The sequence below is a fragment of the Doryrhamphus excisus genome, linkage group LG22, assembly GCF_037039965.1.
Source record: "Doryrhamphus excisus strain RoL-2023G ecotype Guam linkage group LG22, RoL_Dexc_Guam_v1.1, whole genome shotgun sequence".
NCBI lineage: Eukaryota > Metazoa > Chordata > Actinopteri > Syngnathiformes > Syngnathidae > Doryrhamphus > Doryrhamphus excisus.
In genome coordinates, this window is record NC_136378.1 from 6605503 (window position 1) to 6627717 (window position 22215).

General features: G+C 40.1%; 1 protein-coding gene and 1 long non-coding RNA gene across 2 annotated transcripts; both read left to right on the top strand.

Moving 5' to 3' along the window:
- The first annotated feature begins 13115 nt into the window (after window positions 1–13115).
- Window positions 13116–15516, top strand: LOC144894643 (uncharacterized). The gene is made up of 3 exons (XR_013625305.1): window positions 13116–13179; window positions 14171–14219; window positions 14810–15516. It is a non-coding gene; the product is annotated as an uncharacterized LOC144894643 (long non-coding RNA).
- A 65-nt stretch (window positions 15517–15581) lies between these two features.
- LOC131107529 (uncharacterized) lies at window positions 15582–19200 on the top strand. Its single transcript, XM_078788363.1, has 4 exons — window positions 15582–15901; window positions 16095–16250; window positions 17115–17207; window positions 18102–19200. Exons 1-4 carry the CDS (start codon window positions 15761–15763, stop codon window positions 18408–18410), a joined length of 699 nt encoding a protein of 232 aa, XP_078644489.1. The 5' UTR covers window positions 15582–15760; the 3' UTR covers window positions 18411–19200.
- The last annotated feature ends 3015 nt before the right edge of the window (window positions 19201–22215 follow it).

The following is a 22215-nucleotide window of genomic DNA, read 5'->3' on the forward strand; positions in this document are numbered from 1 at the left end:
CAGGAACAGACTTCATGAAGGTGGCCTGAGGGCCCGACGTCCTGTAGTGGGCCCTGTGCTCACTGCCCAGCACCGTGGAGCTTGACTGGCATTTGCTCAAGAACACCAGAATTGGCAAGTCCACCACTGGCGCCCTGCACTTTTCACAGACGAGAGCAGGTTCACCCTGACCACCTGTGATAGACGTGAAAGAGTCTGGAGAAGACAAGGAGAACGTTATGCTGCCTGCAACGTCGTTCAACATGACAGGTTTGGTGGTGGGTCAGTGATGGTCTGGGGAGGCATATCCATGGAGGGACGCACAGAGATCTACTGCCTTGGAAATGGTGCTCTGACTGCCATAAGGTATCAAGATCAAATCCTTGAACCCATTGTCAGACCGTACGCTGGTGCAGTAGGTCCTGGTTTCCTCCTAATGCACGACAATGCCCGGACTCACGTGGCAAGAGTATGCAGGCAGTACCTGGAGGATGAAGGAATTGAAACAATTGAATGGCTTTCACGATCCCCTGACTTAAACCCAATAGAACATCTCTGGGACATTATGTTTGGGTCCATTAGGCGCCGCCAGGTTGCTCCTCAGACTGTACAAGAGCTCATGGATGCCCTCACACAGATCTGGGAGGAAATGCCACAAGACACCATCCGTCGTCTCATTAGGAGCATGCCGCAACGTTGTCAAGCATGCATACAAGCTCGTGGGGGCCACACAAGATACTGAAAAGCATTTGGAGTTGCAGAAATTAAGTTTTGGAACAAATGGACTGGCCTGCCACATCTTCATTTCACTCTGATTTTATGGTGTCTACACAATTGAGCCCTCTGTAGGCTGAAAACTTTTATTTCCATTAAAAGACTTGGCATCCTTTTGTTCCTAAGACACTGCCCTGTCATTATTTGTATAGATATCCAACTTCATATTGAGATCTGATGTATCTAATGTGTTTCTTTAAAGTGTTCCTTTAATTTTTGTGAGCAGTGTAGTTTGAATGATTTGTAGTCATATTTATAGGTATTTAGTGCCCATTGCCTCTACTGTAGCTAACATTAGCTAGCTACAGTTTGCTAATGACAGTTAGCTAATAGCTGAGCAAGCCTAATATCAACAACAGTAATATAGAGTAGACAGTATTACTGATGCCTCATATTTATTGAGAGTAGCACTGTAGTCCTACATAATCTGATATACCTTATATAGCCTTTTTATTCACCCCTGTGAGTTCGCTTAATTCATTCTGGTCGGCGTCTACATCCCGCCGCAGGCCAATGTGCAGGACGCACAGCGCATGCTCGCGGACAAGATACTGTGTGTGGAGTGGAACAACCCGGACTCCTTAGTTATTGTCCTTGGTGATTTTAACAAAGGCAACCTCACCCACAAACTCCCTAAATACAGACAGTTCATCAAATGCCCAACCAGAGAGGAGAATATTCTGGATCACTGTTACACTACAGTCAGGGATGCTTATGACGCCGAAACACGTGTCTTATACAAAAATCATCAGCACCGGATCCCCCCCGGGCTGCGTTCTTTTTCCTCTACTCTTCTCCCTGTACACAAACAGTTGCACCTCCAGTCACCAGTCTGTCAAGCTCCTGAAGTTAGCGGACGACACCACCCTCATCGGACTCATCTCTGACGGCATCGAGCGGTTAAAATTGAAGGGTGACCAAGCCAGAGGAATGCCGAGGACAAAGGGGGATCCGCAAGGAAACCCCTCACCCCCGGCACAACCAGTTGCAGGGCACCCCTCAAGGTCATGTATGTGAGGTAGTGCAGTGCAGTAGGGAGGATCGGGGCCCCACACACGCCCACCCCGCACTACCAACCAACCGAGCGGGGCAAGCCAGCCGCCCGGAGCAAGCCGTGGGCCACAGGACCGGCCACAAGCCCCACCCAGCCCATCGTGGCAACCAGTCCGGCCCGCCAACTCCCCCCCCGGGGATGGCCTCCGGTCACCCCACGCAGGGGGCCCCACCAGAGATTGTGCCAGCTACGCCACCCCCGGACCACCAGGAGCCGCGGACAAACCACACGCCCCGAGGCAGCTCCTACAACCGCCAGAACAGCAGGGACCGCACCCCGGCAACACATCCTTTACCATGGCAGTGTCACCACAGAGACCGCAGGAGAACCAGGACCCGCATGGGGCAGAGCACAACCATGCCCCCAGGGCACGTGAGCCAAGAGTGCCAGGGCGGGACAGAGACACACACACCACACAGCAGAGCCCACAAGAAAAACGACACCCCAACAGCCGTAAAAAGTGAATGCGCCCACCACCCCCGGGACGACCACCACCACCCCACCCACGCCCCATCCCCAGATCCGGACAGCCACCCACCAACCCCCACCAGAATCTCCAGGGGGTCAGCCCAGCAAGAAGGGACAGAGATACACGGCACCCACCCGCCCACCCCCCAGACACCAGAGCAACCCGGCGAGCAAGACCAACAAGCATAATACAGGTGCCAAAGTGCCAAAGCTAGGTCTTCACACACTGCTTGCCAGAAATTACTAATGGGGGCACAAGCCCACATGGAGTGTAAATAATCATCTACTACATGATCTGGGCAGTGTACACAGATGTTAAGAGTCAGTTAGACCCATTTTAAACATTCTCTGTCCTGTGTAGTGTGCTCTTTGAAGGGTTTTGAACTGAACCAACCGTAGGTTGGGATTTTTTTATTAGATGGGAAGAATTAAAGCATATTTGCTTCCAGAACTCAGGGACACAGCTTGTAGATAAATCTAGGTTCCATTTGGAGACTGGAACCCCAACGGTGTTGTCACACGTTGACAATAGAATGTACAGCTTGGATAATGTTTGGGGAGCGGATACATTTAAGAATTGGTCAATGGTGGGATAGCTTTCCCAAGATATGTTACGGAAACTAGCTCTAATTATGGATTTAATTTGTGAGTGTAAATTTATTCTGGCTTAACCCATACTGTGTGACAAGGTAATTGAATGACACAAACGTTTTCCCCCTTATCATATTTTCCATGCAACTTATTCCCTTTTCATACCATGTTGTAAAATCCAAGGTTTTTTTTAAGCAATATATCAGGGTTATTCCAGATCGGAGTGTACTGGCAAGGAGTGAGCGAGGACCTAGTTATTTTAAAAAATTCCCACCAAGCTGTAAGAGTGGTTTTAATATTTATACTTTTAAAACAATCGTTTTTCCTAAGGATTTGACTTATGAAAGGTAAGATAAAGATGGGCATTTCTTGGCTAAATGATTGTTCAAGGTCGAGCCATAACTGATCCAAGGGGTTAGGTCTTTTCCATTTTAAGATATATTGTAGCCTATTTGCCAGGAAGTAACTGGGGAAATTTGGCAGTTCTAAGCCTCCACATTCTTTAGATTTTTGTAATGTTTTTAGGCTTATTTTTCCAAAGAAATGTATTTATATATGAATCTAATGACTTAAGCCAAAGTTATAGATGGTTTGGTTGGGATCATAGAGAACAGATAATTGTGCCTTGGTAATGTCATCATTTTCACAGTGGATACTTTGCCCATAAGAGAGATCGGCAAAGTTCTCCAACGTTCAAGTTCATCCTCAATCGATGTGGGGTATAATTCAAGCTCATCAGGTCTGACAGATTGGAGGAAATGTTGACACCCAAATACCAGATATTCCCTGAGCGCAGTGGTATAGAAGGGGTGCTCTGGAAAATGAAATTAATGGGCAATACTGTGGATTTAGACCAGTTAATAGAGTAGTCCGAAAAGGTGCTATAGTTATTGATGAGTGTGATAGCTTGGTAGTAACACATCATCAGCATAAAGGCTTAATTTATGATGAACATTCGTTGTGTGGATCCCTTTAATATTTACATGTTGTCGAATTGTAGCTGCAAGAGGTTCAATGAAGATAGCAAACAATGAGGGGGAGAGTGGACAACCTTGCCTAGTACCTCTTTGTAAAGTGAATTCTGGAGAGATCAGATTATATGTTCGAACATAGGCCTTTGTATCACTCAAATAACAAGTAAGATTAACGCTGTACATGTGCTTCATATCACTCACATAACAATGTAAGATTAATGCTGTGACGCCTGCACTTGTGGTGTACATCATGATTTAGGGAAAACAGAACATGACAGAACATTCCTCAGCAGATAGTTTTAACACCCTCAGGGGACATAGGCACGGGTCAGAAGGAGATATGACCTCAAGGTGTATGTGTGTGTGTGTCCCCAGAGAATCACATGCCAAGGATGAGATATCCACACATTATGGATAACATGTTGTGCGAATAAACTGGTTTCAACTGGAATAATTAAACCCCCCCTTCCCTCAGCCATTGAAACCTGATTGTAACCAGGGCCTTCCTTCAATAAAAAGGCAAGAGGGCAGGAGCTGCTTCAGAGTGAGGTGGCGAATTGTTACTGAACGGTTCCTGATCACTCTCCTTGCAAGTAAAAAGAAACTCACCTCTCTGTGTCTTCCTTTGTACAGGCAGTGTTTTTTACAAGTGTCGGGATTTTGAACCTGACAATAATATTTGGATCCACATTCTAAATGACTCTCCAAAGCCAAATTTCTGTAGGGTTGCTAAGAGAAATTTCCAGTGACCTCTGTGGAATGCTTTTTCAGCGTCTAGTGAGACGATTGTGGTTTCCAAATTATGGATGATAGAGTGATCAATCAGATTGGTTAAGCGGTGTACATTGCTAACTGAATGTCTCCCCTGATTGATTGGGATGTATTATATGAGGGGTAACTTTTTCCAGTCTTTTAGCTAATACTATTTTTATATGTTATATATTATATATATTATTATTATATATATTATATATATTATATATATTATATATATTATATATATTATATATATTATTATATATATATTATATATTATTTTAAGATCCGCATTAATAAGCGAAATTGGACGATAACTGGAAGGTAATGTTGGGTCCTTTTTTGGTTTTAGCAAGAGACTGATTGTAGCAGAGTTCATATATGGGGGTGCATTTTCTGTTATTTCCTGAACCATTTAAAAAAATACTGGGGCTAGCAATGACCAGAATGTTTTATAAAATTCGTCAGGGAACCCGTCCGGTCCTGATGCCTTGTTATTTGGCATTTGCTGTAGAGCCTCATAAAGATCTGTTAGTGAAATGGGTAAGTCCAGGGTTGTCACCTGATTTTTTTCTAATTTTGGTAATTCTATGGTGCTAAGAAATGTTTCAATGTCTGGAACAGAAGGGTTAATCTGAGGTGTGTATAGTTTTTTATAAAAGTCCCTAAAGACTGAATTAATTTCCTCCGGAAGATGAGTGATGTTACCTTCTGAGTTTCTAATGGAAAGTAACATCACTCACCTTTTCTTTATTAAGTTTTAGTTGGTTATTTTAGTATTTTCCAGATTTATTGCCATGTTCAAACTTCTCCAAACGTAGTCTTTGTAATTGAATTTTCTTATCAGTAATTTCTTTTAAATCTAATTTAAATTTTCTAAGATTATTCAGAGTATTCTCATCCTGTGAATCTGCATAAGCGGTCTCAAGGAGTTTGATTTTTTTCTCCAATTGCAATTCCAATAATCTTTCTTTCTTTTTCTTATGATGAATAGGAGATAATTTTCCCGCGCATTACTACTTTTGCTGTCTCCCAGAGAACACAAGCCGAGGTTTCTGGTTGGTCATTCAAATCTAAAAACATTGTCCACTCTCTCTCAAAGTCCTTTAAAAAGTCTGGGTCTTTAAGCAATGATGTATTAAATCTCCAGCATTTAGTAGGTGTACTTGTGGTTTGGTTAGTGAGAAAGAGAGAGACTGGTGCGTGATCACTAATAATGATAGGGTGTATGTGAATATTTGACATGTCTGATAAGATTGAGCTACTTGTTAAGAAGTAGTCAATTCGAGAGTAAGTGTGGTGCACTGGTGAGAAATACGTATATTCCCTGTGAGTAGGGTGATAAGAGCGCCAAGCATCACAAATACCAAAATCAGTCATATATTTCTTCAGTGTTGTTGTTGATTGAGACTCACAATGTCCCCCAGCTGGACTAGACTTATCTATATCTGGATTAAATACCAAGTTGAAGTCCCCTCCCAAGATCAAGCTTGAATCCACGTGTGCAGAGAGAAAAGAAAATAAGGTGTGAAAGAAAGAGGGGTCATCAACATTGCTGACTAGTGAAGGTGTAATGTTGGTGTATGCATGTGTGAGATATGCATGTGTGTAAGTGGCAGTGTGGTAGGATTATGTGTCAGATGTACAGTACGAGCCACCTGTGTGCTTGTATATGTGTCTTTATGTACAATGTTTGTATTTGCCGGTTTGTGATTATGTGAGTGTGTGTGAACTGTTTAGACATGTTGGTGCAGAAAACAGACAAGTGACAAACAGGAATATAAGTGAGTGAAAGAGGGGAAAGACAGTGAGAAAGTGTGCGAGACAGGGAGGAAACGAATGAGGTGACATGCAAGGGAGAAAAATGGGGAGTAATTTGAAGGCAGAGTGCAGGTGTTAACAAGGGATGAGCGTGTTATGATATATGAACCTTTATCATGTCGCTATGAAAAAGTAGGATGTTACCTTACCTTACCAAGCATATTCAGTGACCATGTTAGAATGATTAATACAGCCACGGTGTAATTTCACGATCGCGGTATAGCTGTCCATTAACAAAGAGTTTGTCCACTATGATGACAGCTCGGCCCCCTCGTTGATGAACTTTTTTCGGATAGGGAACAGGCGACGGCGTCTGTCGAGGAGCTCCCTTGGAAACTGGTTGTTCACGCTGAAGTCGTCCCCTTCAGCTCTCGGCCTCTCGGCCTCTTGGCTCCTTCTGCTTGAAGTGTTCAAATTTTGCCACGATGGGTCTCGGCCTTCTATTTTCTGGCTTCTTGGCTCCCAGGCGGTGGACGCGATGGAAGGTGATGTCCCCGATGACGTCAGGTGGGAGCTTGAGCCATTGCGCCATGAAGGTCCTTACAGATTCTTCCGGGTCTTCCTCAGATTTCTGCGGAATTCCTGCAAAGACGAGGTTGTCCCTCGTGCTTTGAGCCTGAAGGTCCAAGATTGTTTCCTTCATGGACTTGTTTTCCTGGCAGAGTTGTGAAACTCCGTCAGTGAGGGACTTCACCGATTCGCGGAGGGTTGCGTTCTCCGTCACCAAGGAGATTATTTGTTTTTGCCTGAAGTCCAGAGACTCACGGATGGCCTGAAATTCTTTATGGAGTACCTCGACAAGAACCAGGCGGCCGTCCAAGCAAATCAGCCTCTTGTCGATGGAATCGAGTATGTCGTTGATGTCTGTGCCTGGTGGCGTCGTCTCCACAGGGGAGTCCTCAGGACGGCTACGCTTGGAGTTCGGCGTCTTGGGTGACTTGCCCATGACGATACTATTGAAGCACCCGTCGATGTACTCCTCCAGATCTTCCAGGTTTGTTTTTTGTGAACTGTAACTTTTCCAGCAGTTAAATATGTTGGTTTATATCTAGAGATACTTTGCGGATGTTTAAATAGTTAAGATTGTTTGGGAGTGCTGTATTAGAAGGAACCCTAGAAGGAAAACTAGAAGAAGGAATCGCTTCTTTTAGTTTGGGACCAATATTGACGAAGTAGTCATTGAACTTTTCAATTGTCTCATCCATATCATCATTATAGGTGTTTCCCACCATGAAATAATTAGGGTAGTCTGTCTTCTTGTTACTTTTCCTGATAATACTATTTAGTATGCCCCAGGTTGCTCGAATATTGTTTTTGTGCTTGTCTAGTAGTTGGCTATAATATTCCTTCTTACATGCTCTTAGGATTGTAGTCAACTTATTTTTATAAGTCTTGTATGTTCTTTCTGATTCTTTGGTCTGTTGAATGATGAATTTCCTGTATAGTGTGTACTTCTTCTTGCAAGCATTAGTAAGGCCTTTTGTCATCCATGGCTGGTTGTTTTTCTTTTGCTTCTTTGACTTTTCTCTCCAGGGACAGTTCTTACCATACAGCTTCATTTATAAGTATGTAGAAAGTGTTTTTATGCTTCATCCACGTCTTTGGCACTATACACACACTCCGATTTTTGTTCTTCTAGATCCTTCTAGAAAGCGTTGAAAGCGTAAAAAATAAAACCGCTAAAAATAAACGATATAAACAGCCTAAAGTAATAACAGTTTAACAGTTTTACCCAGGATTATATACAATACAGTTTACAAGATGATATGAAATATGAATGAGTAAATATACCCTATGGGATCTTGCTAGTGAATTAAATATGAAGCATTAAGAATATTGCACTTGGGACTTGATCAAGTATTGCACAGTGAATGGATCTAGAATAAATATATTGGATATAAAAGTATTGCACAGATTTACATAGCGGTGTAGAAGTCTATTGGGAGCAGTGCTGGTTGTAAAGTCTGACAGCTGCAGGAAGAAAAGACCTGCGATATCGCTCCTTCACACACTTGGGGTGCAGTATATCGCTGAAGGAGCTCTCCAGTCCTGTCAAAGTGTCCTGCAGAGGGTGGGAGTCATTCTCCAACATGATTGACAGCTTAGCCATCATCCTCCTCTCTCCCACCACCCCCGCTGGATCAAGGGGGCAACCCAGGGTAGAGCTTGCCTTCTTGATGATCTTGTCCAGTCTCTTTCTGTCCGCAGCCGAAATGCTGCTACCCCAGCAGACTACTCCTTGGAAAATGCACTTTAAAAGACCTCAGTCTCCTGAGCAGATAGTCCTTTAGACTTTTCTTCTAATAAAATAAAATAATAATAATTGTAATAAAATATCTTGTAGTGCGTTAGTGTTATGAGTCCAATCCAGTCTCTTGTTGAGGTGAACACCCAGGTACTTCCCTGAATGTTCACTGGTGTTGGAGGAGAGTGGATGCGCCAGCGAAAAGCCACCACCAGTTCTTTAGTTTTCCCCGCGTTGATTTGGAGGCTGTTCCGCTGGCACCAGTCCACAAAGTCCTGTGTCAGTCCTCTGTACTCCCTGTCGTCCCCATCTGTGATGAGGCCAACAATTGCAGAGTCGTCAACTTTTGCAGGTGGCAGGTTGGTGTGTTGTATCAAAAGTCTGCAGTGTAGAGGGTGAAAAGGAACAGAGCCAGGACCGTTCCCTGCAGGGCCCCATATTGCAGCCCACCGTGTCGGACACACAGTTCCATGTCCTGAAAGGAATCTCCTTTTAAGATTCATCTGTGGGTGTCGAATTGAGGAAAAATATGTTCATGTCTGCAGCAACAATTGTTCTGCCCTGCAAGAGAGAAAGCAGGAATGGATATGTCACACCTGTGACTCCCACCTTATGAGACCTGCAGTGCCACCTCTGGCAGTTGCAAATAAGTTGGATCTTGCACCCATTTCCCAAGAGCTGTCTGATTTAAATGTACTTGGGAGACAGCTAATAGCAAAAATTATACCTTTTGCGAAAATTGTAGCATTGTCCAAAGGACGGCAACGAACTGTCCATGGCTCAGTAGTGTGCGTACAGTCAGAAATGGAAGCAGCAGTGGACTCACTACCTAGGCCACGTAGTGAGGCTCAACTGCTGCAGGTAAAGCTGAAGAGACAGAGCACATTCAATATAAAGCCAGAACTTGGACATTGAGGACGGTCTTGGGAACTGCACCTTCGGGACCACCATGAAAATTGTCCAGGATCGCAGGCCGCTGTTACTTTTCTTGGCATTTCTTTGGACAATCCGGTAGCAGGCCTGAAATTTCAGAAGAAACTTCAGGGACCTGGGCATCACTTGGCCTACATAGCAAAGTCAGAGGAAAGTTTAAGCATTAAAGGACAGGTGAGGTGGCAATTCCCGGCAAAACTGTCTATCTTCGCTATCTTCTGCAGTCGTATCTCTGAAGCGTGTGTTTAAACCCAAAATGGCCTAAGTCGCACAACCTCACTCCACCGACTGAAGAACATCAACTTTGATTAGAACAAAATGTATGCTGATCCCAACAAGGCTTTGGCAATGGACAACTGGACAACATGTTGCAGGCTTCTTTCTTTTCCGCTGCTGCACTTTGATCATACGGCTTCTCTGACTTTGAAGATTGTCCACCATAATGCACAGGGTAGTGCTGGGCAATTCTTGCTAAAATGTGAATCTCCACTTTTTAAATTTTCTTTAAACTGTATTGAAACATTTTTGAACATAAAGATTAAAACATGGAACAACAAGGCTTAGTTAACTGCTGAGGCTTAAAAAGGCATATACATCATACCTTGTAAATAAAACAACAAAATCAACAAAAATAAATGGATAAATAACCATCTTTTTCTGTGTGTGCAATTTGGTATAACATGCAATCTAAACAAGATCAAAGTCACTCAAAATGTAAACTAAATGTAATATGTAAATGTAAAAATAAAGTGCAGTACACACTGAATGAAGTGATTAACTAAAATATTGCAGTACTGATTTTTCAGAATATAAATACAGAACATAAACTTAGAGATTGACTCCATTAAAAAAATAAATAAATAAAAAGCCCAAGCCAAAACCCAAACAATATCCATCTACTGCAGGGAGCTACGATGGCAAGTAACAATGTTCCCCCCTGTACTAAAAACCTTTTCTGATGGGCTACTGGTCGCAGTTATGCACAGGGATTACCTGGCCAGCATGGACAGATGTGGGTATTGTCCCTTGTGTGTGTTCCACCACTCCAAGGGGTCATTCCCTACGTCCAGGGGGTTTGTGGAGCAGGTAACTAGCAAGTTTAGTTTTGATCAGCTGCTCCTCAGGAACAGCTGCAGGAACTTCCTCTTTCCCCCATATAGTGACACTGGAGGAATTTGTGGTGGGAGTGGGTCTCTCCTTGAAAAGGGAAAATATAATTCAGTAAAAAAGGTCATCTATGGTCTGCATTTGATAATATATTCTCAGTAGTTAATTACATTAGCAGATAAATAGATCAGTTGTTAAATACTGAGCATGATAAACTATATACATTTTCCTTATTGTTTACACTTTTGTTTACACATTTAATATATAGTTGGTTACCATAGAAACGTTCATCATCTCCTTCTTCACTCTACACTTTATTCCCTTCCCAGCTGATACCATGCAGCTCATGCATTTGGTAGATTTTAAAAGTTAGATTTTTCTAATTAAGCACAGTGACTCCAGGCACCTCAAAGACCGGAGTATCAAAATATCAACATTTTCATAGAATCCATGATACAGCATTCAGCTGTGTTATCATATCAGGAATCGATTGGTATCGATCGATTGATAGTTTGGTATCGACCCGCACGTCACTACCTCTCTGCCCTTTAGTACTCCATTTCCCTCCATGACAAGGCAAGTGCTGCATGCAATTGTTAAACACATGGCATGAAGTGGGGACACTATCGGACTGCCTTAACACTTTTAGGACTTGATGCTAGATGCTAGCATCGTAGCCATTAGCATGTTAGCATTTAAGCTAATTTACTAATGTCTAAAGGCAAATACACACATGGCATGATGTAGGGAGGTTATAGGACAGCCATGGCACTTTCTAAACTTGAGGCTAAACTTGATGCTAGGTGCTAGCATGATGGCTGTTAGCATTTTAGCTAATTCGTGTACACGTGGTTAATGTTGGGACACTATGGGACTACCTCAAGAACTTTGGGACTTGAGGCTGTCTTGCTAGGTGCTAGCATGGTAGCCGTTAGGATGTTAGCATTTAAGCTAATTTACTTATGCCTAAAGGCAAATACACACAGCATGATGTGGGGACACTATGGGACTGCCTTCACACTTTTGGGACTCAAGGCTATCTTGCTAGGTGCTAGCATGATGACTGTTAGCATGTTTGCATTTTTGCAAATTTACTAATGTCTAAAGGCAAATACACACATGGCATGATGTGGGGACACTATGGGACTGCCTTCACACTTTTGGGACTCAAGGCTGTCTTGGTAGGCGCTAGCATGGTAGCCGTTAGCATGTTAGAACACAGATGCTAGATGCTAGAACACAGTCTGGGATCTTGATTCCTTGTGGCCATTCCACAGAGGATTTGTGATGTACATTTACAAGAAATAAAGACCATGTCCTGGAGGGGCTATTGGACTGTCTTTTCCTTCCTCTTGTCTTTCCTCATGTTATATAAGTTAAAGTAATAGAGCTTAACATGCAGTAAGTCACATACATTATCACAAGCATAATTGTCATTATTGATTGTAAAGAGAATATTCTTACTGCTATACACTACTCACACAAAGTTATGGCTATAAATGCAGTATAGCATTATGTAGCTAGTGAACCTAGTGAAGTCAAACAGTTGAAACTTTCGGTACTTTTTGTCATTCAGTTCCTTGTTAGAGAACAGCAAGAACTGCAAAAATAACTGAAACTGAAATGAAGTGAACAGAAAAGTTCTAATTAATTAATTCACCTGTAAAGGTCATTCTGCATTTTAGCTTCATCCTGAAATGTCATCGAAAATCCCAACATTCCTATCTTTTTGTAGTGCAAACACTAAATATAAAGATTTTAGTTTTTTCAACCTTACACAATAAAAATGTACACTGTTGCATCTGGGTGATAAACAGTGATGGAGTGCAGGTGTGTAATGGGAGGCTCACTTGCCTGATTTGAATTCATTGGTTCACACACGGGGGTGTAATGAATTGTAGCGCTACGCTGAGACATGGATACTTCCTGCTTATAGCTTCCTGGTTGTAGCTCCTGATTGGTTCCTTCCCTGTTTGCATTGCATGCTGGGTAATGTTTAGTTCGTTTAGTTGTCATTGTTGGTGGATTCCACACTCAAAAAAACGACTCAAGCCCATCTTAAAGGTAACACATTTTTATATTATTAGTCCAGTGAAAATATATTACCTACAGTAAAAACTAAAAAAAAATTAATAAGTCTGACTGGAGTAAATCTCATTTGGACCTGTAACACAAAAACAATGGGTCACACAAAAGAACAGACTCAAGCCCTTCTTAGAGGTAACACATTATTATATTGTTAGTCCAGTGAAAATGTATTACCTCAAATAAAATTCAATAAAAATTAAGAAGTGTGACTGAAGAGAATCTCATTTGGACCTGTAACACCATAATATTGTGTCGGGGCAAGACCACGCCCCTAAACACCTTGGCCATTCTCTCCCTACTTGTGCGAGCACCCGCGTCCGCCATTTTGGGACTCAGCAATTTTACAAAGTCAGCGTCGTTGGATCAGGGAAAACAACATTGTGTTTTGGGTAAGTATATTTTAGTATTGTGAAATGTTCTGGAGGTTAGTTGTTGAGCAGGACAGTAAGTTAGAGTTGCCACCGCCATTGTTCTGACTATACTGTGTGCATGCTTGCTTCTTTTGGTTCGCTTTACAAACGTATTCAACCATTATTTAATTTCGAAGCGAAGTTCGTTGTCCAATAACTTTAATAAAAGGCAGTTATCCCTTCATTTTAACACTAGCATTGCTACTTTGCTGCAAGTACTTTGCTCTCGCTTTCACGCCACGGCGACAAGCTACGGCAGGGCCTGTGGGCGCGCTTATAGACTGACGTATTGTGTATATTCAAACAACATGGCGTTGCAGTTTCGTGTACGGTGGACATGTTTTTGTTATTAGCGGATCTAGTCCGCTAAGAAGACTATGTGCATTCATTCATGCATGTCGTGTGCATGTCATTGCTTACAGGCTTGCTGTGAACTTGCCCAGGCATATTTAGCCTGAGCCGACAAGTGTGTAGCGATGCTAAAATCTGACAATGCAAGCGAGTCCGTGCAGGGGACATCGGTGAAAATGCATTTCTTTCACAGGAAAAGATATATAGATGTTCGTTTGGTAAAGCTTCAATTTAAAATATACTGTGTGTTGGACCACATAATCTGAAAAGAATACTTTGAATATTAAGTCCATTACATTAAGCCTTTGAAACTAATGAATCAGAGCTTCAGGACAAGATAAAAAGTGTGTAGGATATAAATTGACGTCAATATCTATCTGCAGATGAAATTTCAGTAAAATCTGATGGTGCAAAATGTTTTTGACCTGGATTTAGTACTGCACGTCACTATTTCATTGTCCTATTTTCAATATGGATGCTCAATGTTCAATATGGTTTGCTGTGTTACCAAGCTCTCTTTTTGCAGCCTCTCACAGTTTGTAAGTATTTAGGTATATAGTTTTTTAATTTATCTACACTATTAATTTACTGTGTGTGATTTGTTGTTTTTGTTTTATAGGTTCATAAATGTGGACTTGCAAAGAGTGCAGTTTGGAAGCGGATACCAGGTACTTGGTGTTGAAACATTTTAGGCAGGTGCATGGGCATCTTCGAGGTAGTTATCGATATCCATGTCCCTACACCGATTGCCCTTGGAGTAAGCTATCTTCATCAAGCACTGGAGAGGCTGACCTGATCCCCTTGTTGAGTATATGGTTGGGGGTTTGCGGATGTTGATATTGAAAAGATTAATCATTGTCAGAGGTTAGTACCATTTTTAATAATCAGCCACTGATCAACTTATAATGCTGCTTTTTTCATCCTCATTTAGTATTATAGTCTAGGAGTAGCCCTAATGTTGACTGTAGGAGGCAACATGGCTCAGGAGGTAGAGTGGTTGTCTCTCAACCTGAAGGTTGTGGGTTTGATCCTCCATCCTCCCATGTCTCTAAATATCCTTTGGGCAAGATATTAAACCCCCGTTTGCTCCTGATGCATCAGTAGGTAAATGTGCTAACAGTATCAAAGAGCCTTGGAGGTGGAAAAGCACTATACAAGTGAAAGGAGGTAGTCCTAGCTTATTTGCAGTGATAGATGTGCTAAAATTACAACATATATTTTTTTTTATCTAAAACACATTTGTTTGTTTTTTTCACAGAGTAAGAAGTGTTTGAAAATGACATGTCCTGCTGTTCTGCGAATCATCTTCGGTGATGACTCCGACTCAAGAAGACTACCCCTGGTGTCTGGACTTCCAGCAACTGTGGAAGAGCTCCAAACAACGTTAAAGACATTTTTTCAGCTGGCAGAAGATTTCCGCCTCCAGTATATGGATTCTGACTTCAATGCTTTCATGAACCTAACAGATATGTCAGATGTTCAAGATAAAGGCACAGTGAAGGTAATATGCACGACAACCATGCTGCCTGAAGAACCTACCATTATGCTGTATCCAGTGGACCCAGGGCAGTTGAATCCACACCCAACCTCACCTCCTGAAACATCTCCCGACTCCCTGCTACCCCAAACCACTTCATTGGCTTCATCCAGCAGTGATGATACAGTCCACACATCAACACCACATTCATCACCTCAAGTACAGCTCTCCAAGTGCTCCTGCTGGCCTAAGATTTTTGTGGTCCCAAAGTTTTCATATGAGGCTGAGTTGGAGTTGCAGTTGAAAAATGATGAGTTTGAGAGAGATGGCGCATATTTCTACCCAGGACCAAAACTTAAAGGACAAATTCTTGATGGACTGGCTCAAGAAATAATGAAATACACAAAGTATCCCAAAGATTATCAGTGTGAAGAGGTGGCTGAAGCCTTAACTAGAGCCCATCCTTGTCTGGGGCAGTTGGGGAACAGGACAGGGGTTTGGGGTTGGAAACAATCACTGAAATACAAGCTGCAGAACTATCGGACAAAACTGGGGCGGCTAGGTGATCCTGAAATTCATGTGAACTCCTTAAAACACAAGAGGAAGGGACAAGGAAAAGCAGCAGCCAGTATAAAGAAGCCAAGGAAGGCAGAAGTTCACTACATTCCTTTGCACCCAAAAGGCGAGACTGCAGAAAGTCTGGAGGAGGAGCGAATCAGTATACTATCAGAAATGAAGAAACGCTTCAATGAGGTGGTGATAAAGACAAAAATGGAAAAGACTTTTTCCCACAGACGACTGGAAATTGTGGATGAGAGACCAATGATCGAAGACTTCAAAGACCGATGGCCAGCCTTGTTTCAGGAGAGTGGTGTAAGTATACACCACGGTGGACTATTGCATTTTGATATGGTTTAGAACTGGGTTGTTGACAGCTGTTCAGCTGTTGTTGTTATTTCTCCTAGCTTTAGGTCCGGTCGTCCGGTCCTGGTTCCACACACTTGCTGTATGTGATTGTATTTACATTTAATTAGTTTTTTTTTTTTTTTTTTTTTTTCCCCCACAGGTGAATGATGAGTTCATGAGAATCACCACAAAACCACTACTGTCAAAGTTTTTCGGCCAGCTTGACCACTTTACTCCAAAGCTCAACTCCCTTTTCAAGTCCAAAGGAGGAGCGAAGGGACAGAAGATGAAGAATATCCTGGCAGTCTATGATGAGGTGGGTTTTAATTACATTGATGTTATCAAATTCATTCATTCGTTCATTTTCTACAGCCCTTACCCTCACGTGGGCATGCTGGAGCCTATCCCAGCTGTTCCGGTATGAAATTTAATTTTTAATGCCAAGTGGCAAATTATCATACAGGAATTGGTTAATTGGTGACTCCAAATTGTCCATAGGTATGAATGTGAGTGTGAATGGTTGTTTGTCTATATGTGCCCTGTGATTGGCTGGCGACCAGTCCAGGGTGTACCCCGCCTCTCGCCCGAAGACAGCTGGGATAGGCTCCAGCACCCCCGTGACCCTCGTGAGGAAAAAGCGGTAGAAAATGAATGAATGAATGAATGAATGAATTGATTTGAAGTGAATTCACTACTCTGTGCATTATTTTTTGTCAAAGTCAAAACATGTTTTTCAATTGTAAATTTTTTGGCTTTTTGATCATTTTGGTGTAATTATGGTTGATCCCCAGCACACGATAATTATTAACTTGAACTTTTTATCTCAGTCTGCAGAAGTATTTCCATTTCTCTTAAATTGAAATGAGCTTTGAAAACTGGAAGATGACTGATGTATTCATAGTTGAAATAGCTGTATCCCAATGACAGCATTGTAAGCTAGCTCATTCTAACTTGTTTTCTCGTGTTATAATGCACAGAAAAGGGAAAGAAATATGTTAATTTTTCACATAAAGATTGAGAATGATGGGCAAAATTCCAAAAACTGCAGTTACCCTTTAAAAACTGCAATGTTCTATGTAATTGATAAAAACAAGAAAAAGTCATTATCTCCACAACTGGCTTTTTACGTTGTTTACCATGTCCCCCTTATTAAAGCCAAATACATGTACATGTGTTTCAGTGTGATGAAATAGATGCGAAGAGGGAGTGTGTTCTGAAGAGCCTGATTATCTACCTCAACGAGGATCCAGCTTCCCTCGTCAAGGAGTACCTGGTAAATTTCACTTTTAACAAAAGAGCATGTCTTAGCACTGGTAGTATGTTCCAGTGTTTAATCTTTGTTTTCTTTAATTAATAGCAGAACATTGGGTAGTGTCTGCCAGTGTTAGTGTTAATTTTTTTTTTTTTGGGGGGGGGGGGGATTAGTCAAAAATCTATGTACAATTTTTCCTTGAATTGCATGCATGTTTTGGTTATCATACAATGGTCATGGTTTAATTAATTTAAACACGCATCACCTTACTTATTGTACCCTACCCTTCCATCTATTAGTTTTACAGTCTGTTACATTTGTTCACTTCCTTGACATACAGTACATTGTTGTATTGTTAATGCATTGTTGCCCATCTTTGTTCTTGATGTATGTTTATCAGAAAACATCAATTTTATTAGAATTCCTATTAGCTAACTAAACAAAATGGCTGGCAAACTGAACTACATTACATTGACCATCTATGGTTGACTCTCAAAAATGTTAACCCCATGTTAACATTATGTTACATGTGTAAAACAATTGTAAATGCGTAATATAAACTACAATGAAAGGAATAAATTCATAATGTAAGGTTACTTCTGCCTTAATTGAAGACGTGACTGTTGTCAATGTGGGATCAAATATCACCACCTTCAGTTTTACAGTGAAGGTAAAAGTAACCTCAAATGTTCATTTATTTCTTCCATTCATCATTCATAAACATTTCCAATTGTTTTCCACATTTAAAACTATAAAAAACATGTTTTGTCTTAACATTTTTGGAACGGATTAATTGGATTTACATTGTAGAGAAATGTATTTAGGTTAGGAAGGAATTCATCCATCAACATGAAATATTCAAAACTAGCATTTTCCTGAGCTTATTCTTTCTGTATATCTGTTTCTGTTTTTCAGGCAACTGCTATTGAGGATGCAGAAAATGATCTTGCAACAACTGTTATGTGCATTTTTGTTGTCAGAGGTGGTGAGCGTGACTTTCCTGATAACATATGGGTTGTCATTGAAGGAGTTAAAGTCCTCTCCAATGTCAGAAGTGTCATTGTGGCCTTTGCCTTGCTCTTTGGGCTTATCTATGCCTTGGATCTCAGCTATCCAGACAACCTAAAATACACATTTGAGTTTGTCCAGAAGATTCTCATGAATATGGATGGACACAAACTCAATGTGAAAATACAGCAGTTGAAAATGAAGATGTTCATCTAAATGGAGGTATGAACTTTGGCCTATTGTTTGTTCTGTTGCCTGTTGTCTAACATGTTTAAACATTTGAAATTGCACTACTTTTCTAAACCTGTTTACCTCAAGAAACCAAGTGTGGAGGACCAAATGGGACAGAATGAAATAGATAAATGCATCTTTAAATAATTACATGTCGGTAGTTAAATTTTACAAATCTTTAAATTAGTCATTACATAATACACCATTAAGTAATCAAATGCGTCAATAACTGTCTTTAAGTCAAATATCAGCTCATTTACTGTAGAAACATAAGTATTTCAAATTATTTCACTATTTAATTATTATTAGTTATTTTAATAATGTAGTTAATTTTTTCACTATAATTGTTTTGTGGAGTTGTGGTTGCATGTTTATGAATTGTGTGGAAATAACTCCCAACTCCCTGACTTATGTGATCTCTAGATCAGCAGATCCTGCTTCCACATACTCTGTAAGGTTTAAAATACCTTTCACCAACTCCCGGGAAAGTTAGGAGTTTGTATAACTTCTGGACTTCAGACCATTCGACCAGATTGACGTTAGTCACACCCACAGATTTTGATGGGTGTTTGTGATACATAATTCATGACGCTGCACCCCAGAGCCGTGAAATAATAAAATTTAACTATTAACTATTTGACACATTTAGTTCTTTAGAGATTGATTTATTTAATTTTGTCCCATTTGGTCCACCGCACATAAGTAGAAATGTAAAGGTACCATATTAGTAGTGACGCCAATATTAACAATATACCTCAGCCCATCATGAGCAGACAGTGTGACGTTTGACATATTAGCACTTTGTAACTCACAAATGATAGCGGTTGCACTTTCAGTGGTTGATCTGGTTAAATTATATTTTCGGATTGTTATTTCTAATAATGACAATTTTGGAAGGAAAGCTGTAGTGCATCTCTAACATGTTTATTGTAAAAAGCTGAAGTTTTGGCTATGTTGTACAGAAATGTGGCTTTATCCCTTGTTTTAAATAAATTCTTGTCAGGTGTAGTTCCTTGTACTGTATATTCTTCAGGAGTTTGGGATTAATTTGACTAATTGTATTAATCACACATTTTTAGTTAAAATGAAGTAAAAACTATTCATTAGTTTAATTAAATTACTGTGTGTTAACTGTACTTTGTAGAAATTGATAGAACTGTCTCAATTACAGTTTGTTACCTCAATTGCTATAATTTGAGTTGGATGAACAGAAAAAAAGATAAACTAACACAAATATATTACAATGTGCTAACATAGTTTTTTTGAGTTGGGTCTAAACATATTTATTGGATGGAAATTCTGCCTACTATTTAATTGAGTTAGTCCAATTCGTTATTTTTTGGAGGGTTTAATGAAATTAATTTGTGTTACCTGTAGAGTTGGATAGACCCATCTCAATTATATTTTTTTACCTCATTTAGATTAATTTGAGTTGGATTAACAGGAAAAGAACAAGATCAACTAACACAAATATATTACAATGTACAAACATACTTTTTGTGACTTGGGGCTAAACATTTTAATTGGATGGAAATTCTGCCAACAATTTAATTTCGTTAGTCCAATGAGTTATTTTTTTCAGTGCAATGTGCGGTGTTACTATAAAGCTACGTTACACAACAATACTTCACGCTAATATTTGATGGGTTTATCTTGACAACTTACTAGATTATTATTATCTTGCACATAACTACCTATAAAAAAATTCTAATAATAAATATCTACATGTTTGTGTGTGTGTGTGTGTATGTATGTATATATATATATATATATATATATATATATATATATATATATAATTTGTATTTGTGATATCATGCAAGGTCTTTTTATTTCCATGTTTATAACCTATCATTTGTGGACAAGTCTGTCCGAGAAGAAAATATTAATAAAATAAATAAGTAAATCAATAAATGTCTACATTGAGTTATAACAACATGGTGATCCCTTTCATTTTATTTAGAAGATTTTTTAAATTTTTGAAAAAATCTATACATAATAACAGTAATTTCAACAAAAACACAAGTTTTATGTACAGTAAAGACAATGTGGTAAAATAAAAATAGGTTTATTGTTATGTAAAAAAATACTTTTTACAGTTAAATGTTGTAGCAAACATCAGCTTTTTGTAAAATAAAGAGTAATAAAAATATTTTACTGTAATTAAAAATGCAGGAACGCAGTCATTTTTACAGTAAAATTCTGGCAACCCAGCTGCCAGTTTTTTTTGTTATTTTTACAGTGTACTACTGTAAATGTAACAGTGATATCACCGTTTTTTTACGGTAACTTTCTGGGAACCCAGCTACCAGTTTTATACAGTACAATTTACAAGTTACTTTATTTATCCATTAGGAACTTCATTTGTGCAGAGCATCAAAGCGTGTGCAGTTAATGTACCCAACAATACGACATAATACATACAACACATACTGTCAACAAATACAATCAACCATTTTGCAATCAACAATAGAGAAGAAAGCCTGCTAGCACAGTAACACAGGATAAAATCAATGATAAAAGAAACTTGACATGGCTCTCTTAGTCCTAAATGTAAGTGATTTGTATCTTTGACCTGAGGGTAGCATGCTGTAGTGGCTGTGCAATGTGAGTAGTATCTGAAGCCATGCTTATAACTTTCAGCTTAACCCTTACGTGATGAGTGATTCCTGGGCCCCGTTTCACGAAGCAGGTTCAACCAACTCTGGAGTCTAACCCTGAACTCTGAGTTGATCTACTCTGAGACAGGAAACTCTGACTTACGGGTTTCAGAACAGGTGATTTCAATTGGTTCAATCAACACAGAGTTTGTTCACTCTGAGTTAAGCGCGTGCACCACGACTTTAAAAAGCCCTAATCAATGAAGCCCCGTTCCCTCGATTCACCATGGGTGACCATGTAGTTGGTCTACATTTCTCATCAAATGTCTTTACACTTAAGACACCACATAAAAAGTAACTGGTTTTCAGGCAATTTTCACTTGTTTCACGCACATTTTCAATTGAAATAAGTAGAAATAACAAACTTGCTCCACTGACAGATTTTTCTAATTATTTTTTTAAGTGAAATGTGATTGAAACACATGAACATTGTCTAAAAACAATTTACTTTTAGGTGTGATTCGTTTTGATCAGAAATTAAACATTTTGACGAGAAATAAAACAAATATTGTTGGTATGATTTTGAGTTTTTGCAGTTTGATGCAGTCTGACATTCAATCTACCTGCACATTGATGCTGTGAATGGATTTTCTGTTCACATAGTCTCCTTCATTTTCTGAAGGAGCAACGATGGGAATGTGCGTCCCATCGATGCACCCTATCACACCAGGGAATCCTAAAAGAAATTAAAATGACAAATCCCAGTGTGAGGTTGCAGCACCATGTCATTAACTGAATATGATTTATAATCATACATTTTAACTGATTTCTACATTCACCTGCAATTCTGTGGAATTCCTCCTTGATGACCCCCACGGGTTTATGTCCCGGGAACACAACGAAGGATTTGATTCGTCTTTTTAGTGCTAGGGACACTTTTCTCACAGCTCTGCAGACGGTGGCCTTGCTAATGTTTTCTGCATCACCTATATTATATAAAAAACTTCCGTTGGCAAAAAACCGAAGAGCAACACACAGAATCTGGGTGGATGACAGTGGACGTCCACGGTTGGTGATGTTTTGAATGTCCTGACGGATGAGATTATGGATGTACAGTGAAGAAAATAAGTATTTGAACACCCTGCTATTTTGCTATTTCTCCCACTTAGAAATCATGGAGGGGTCTGAAA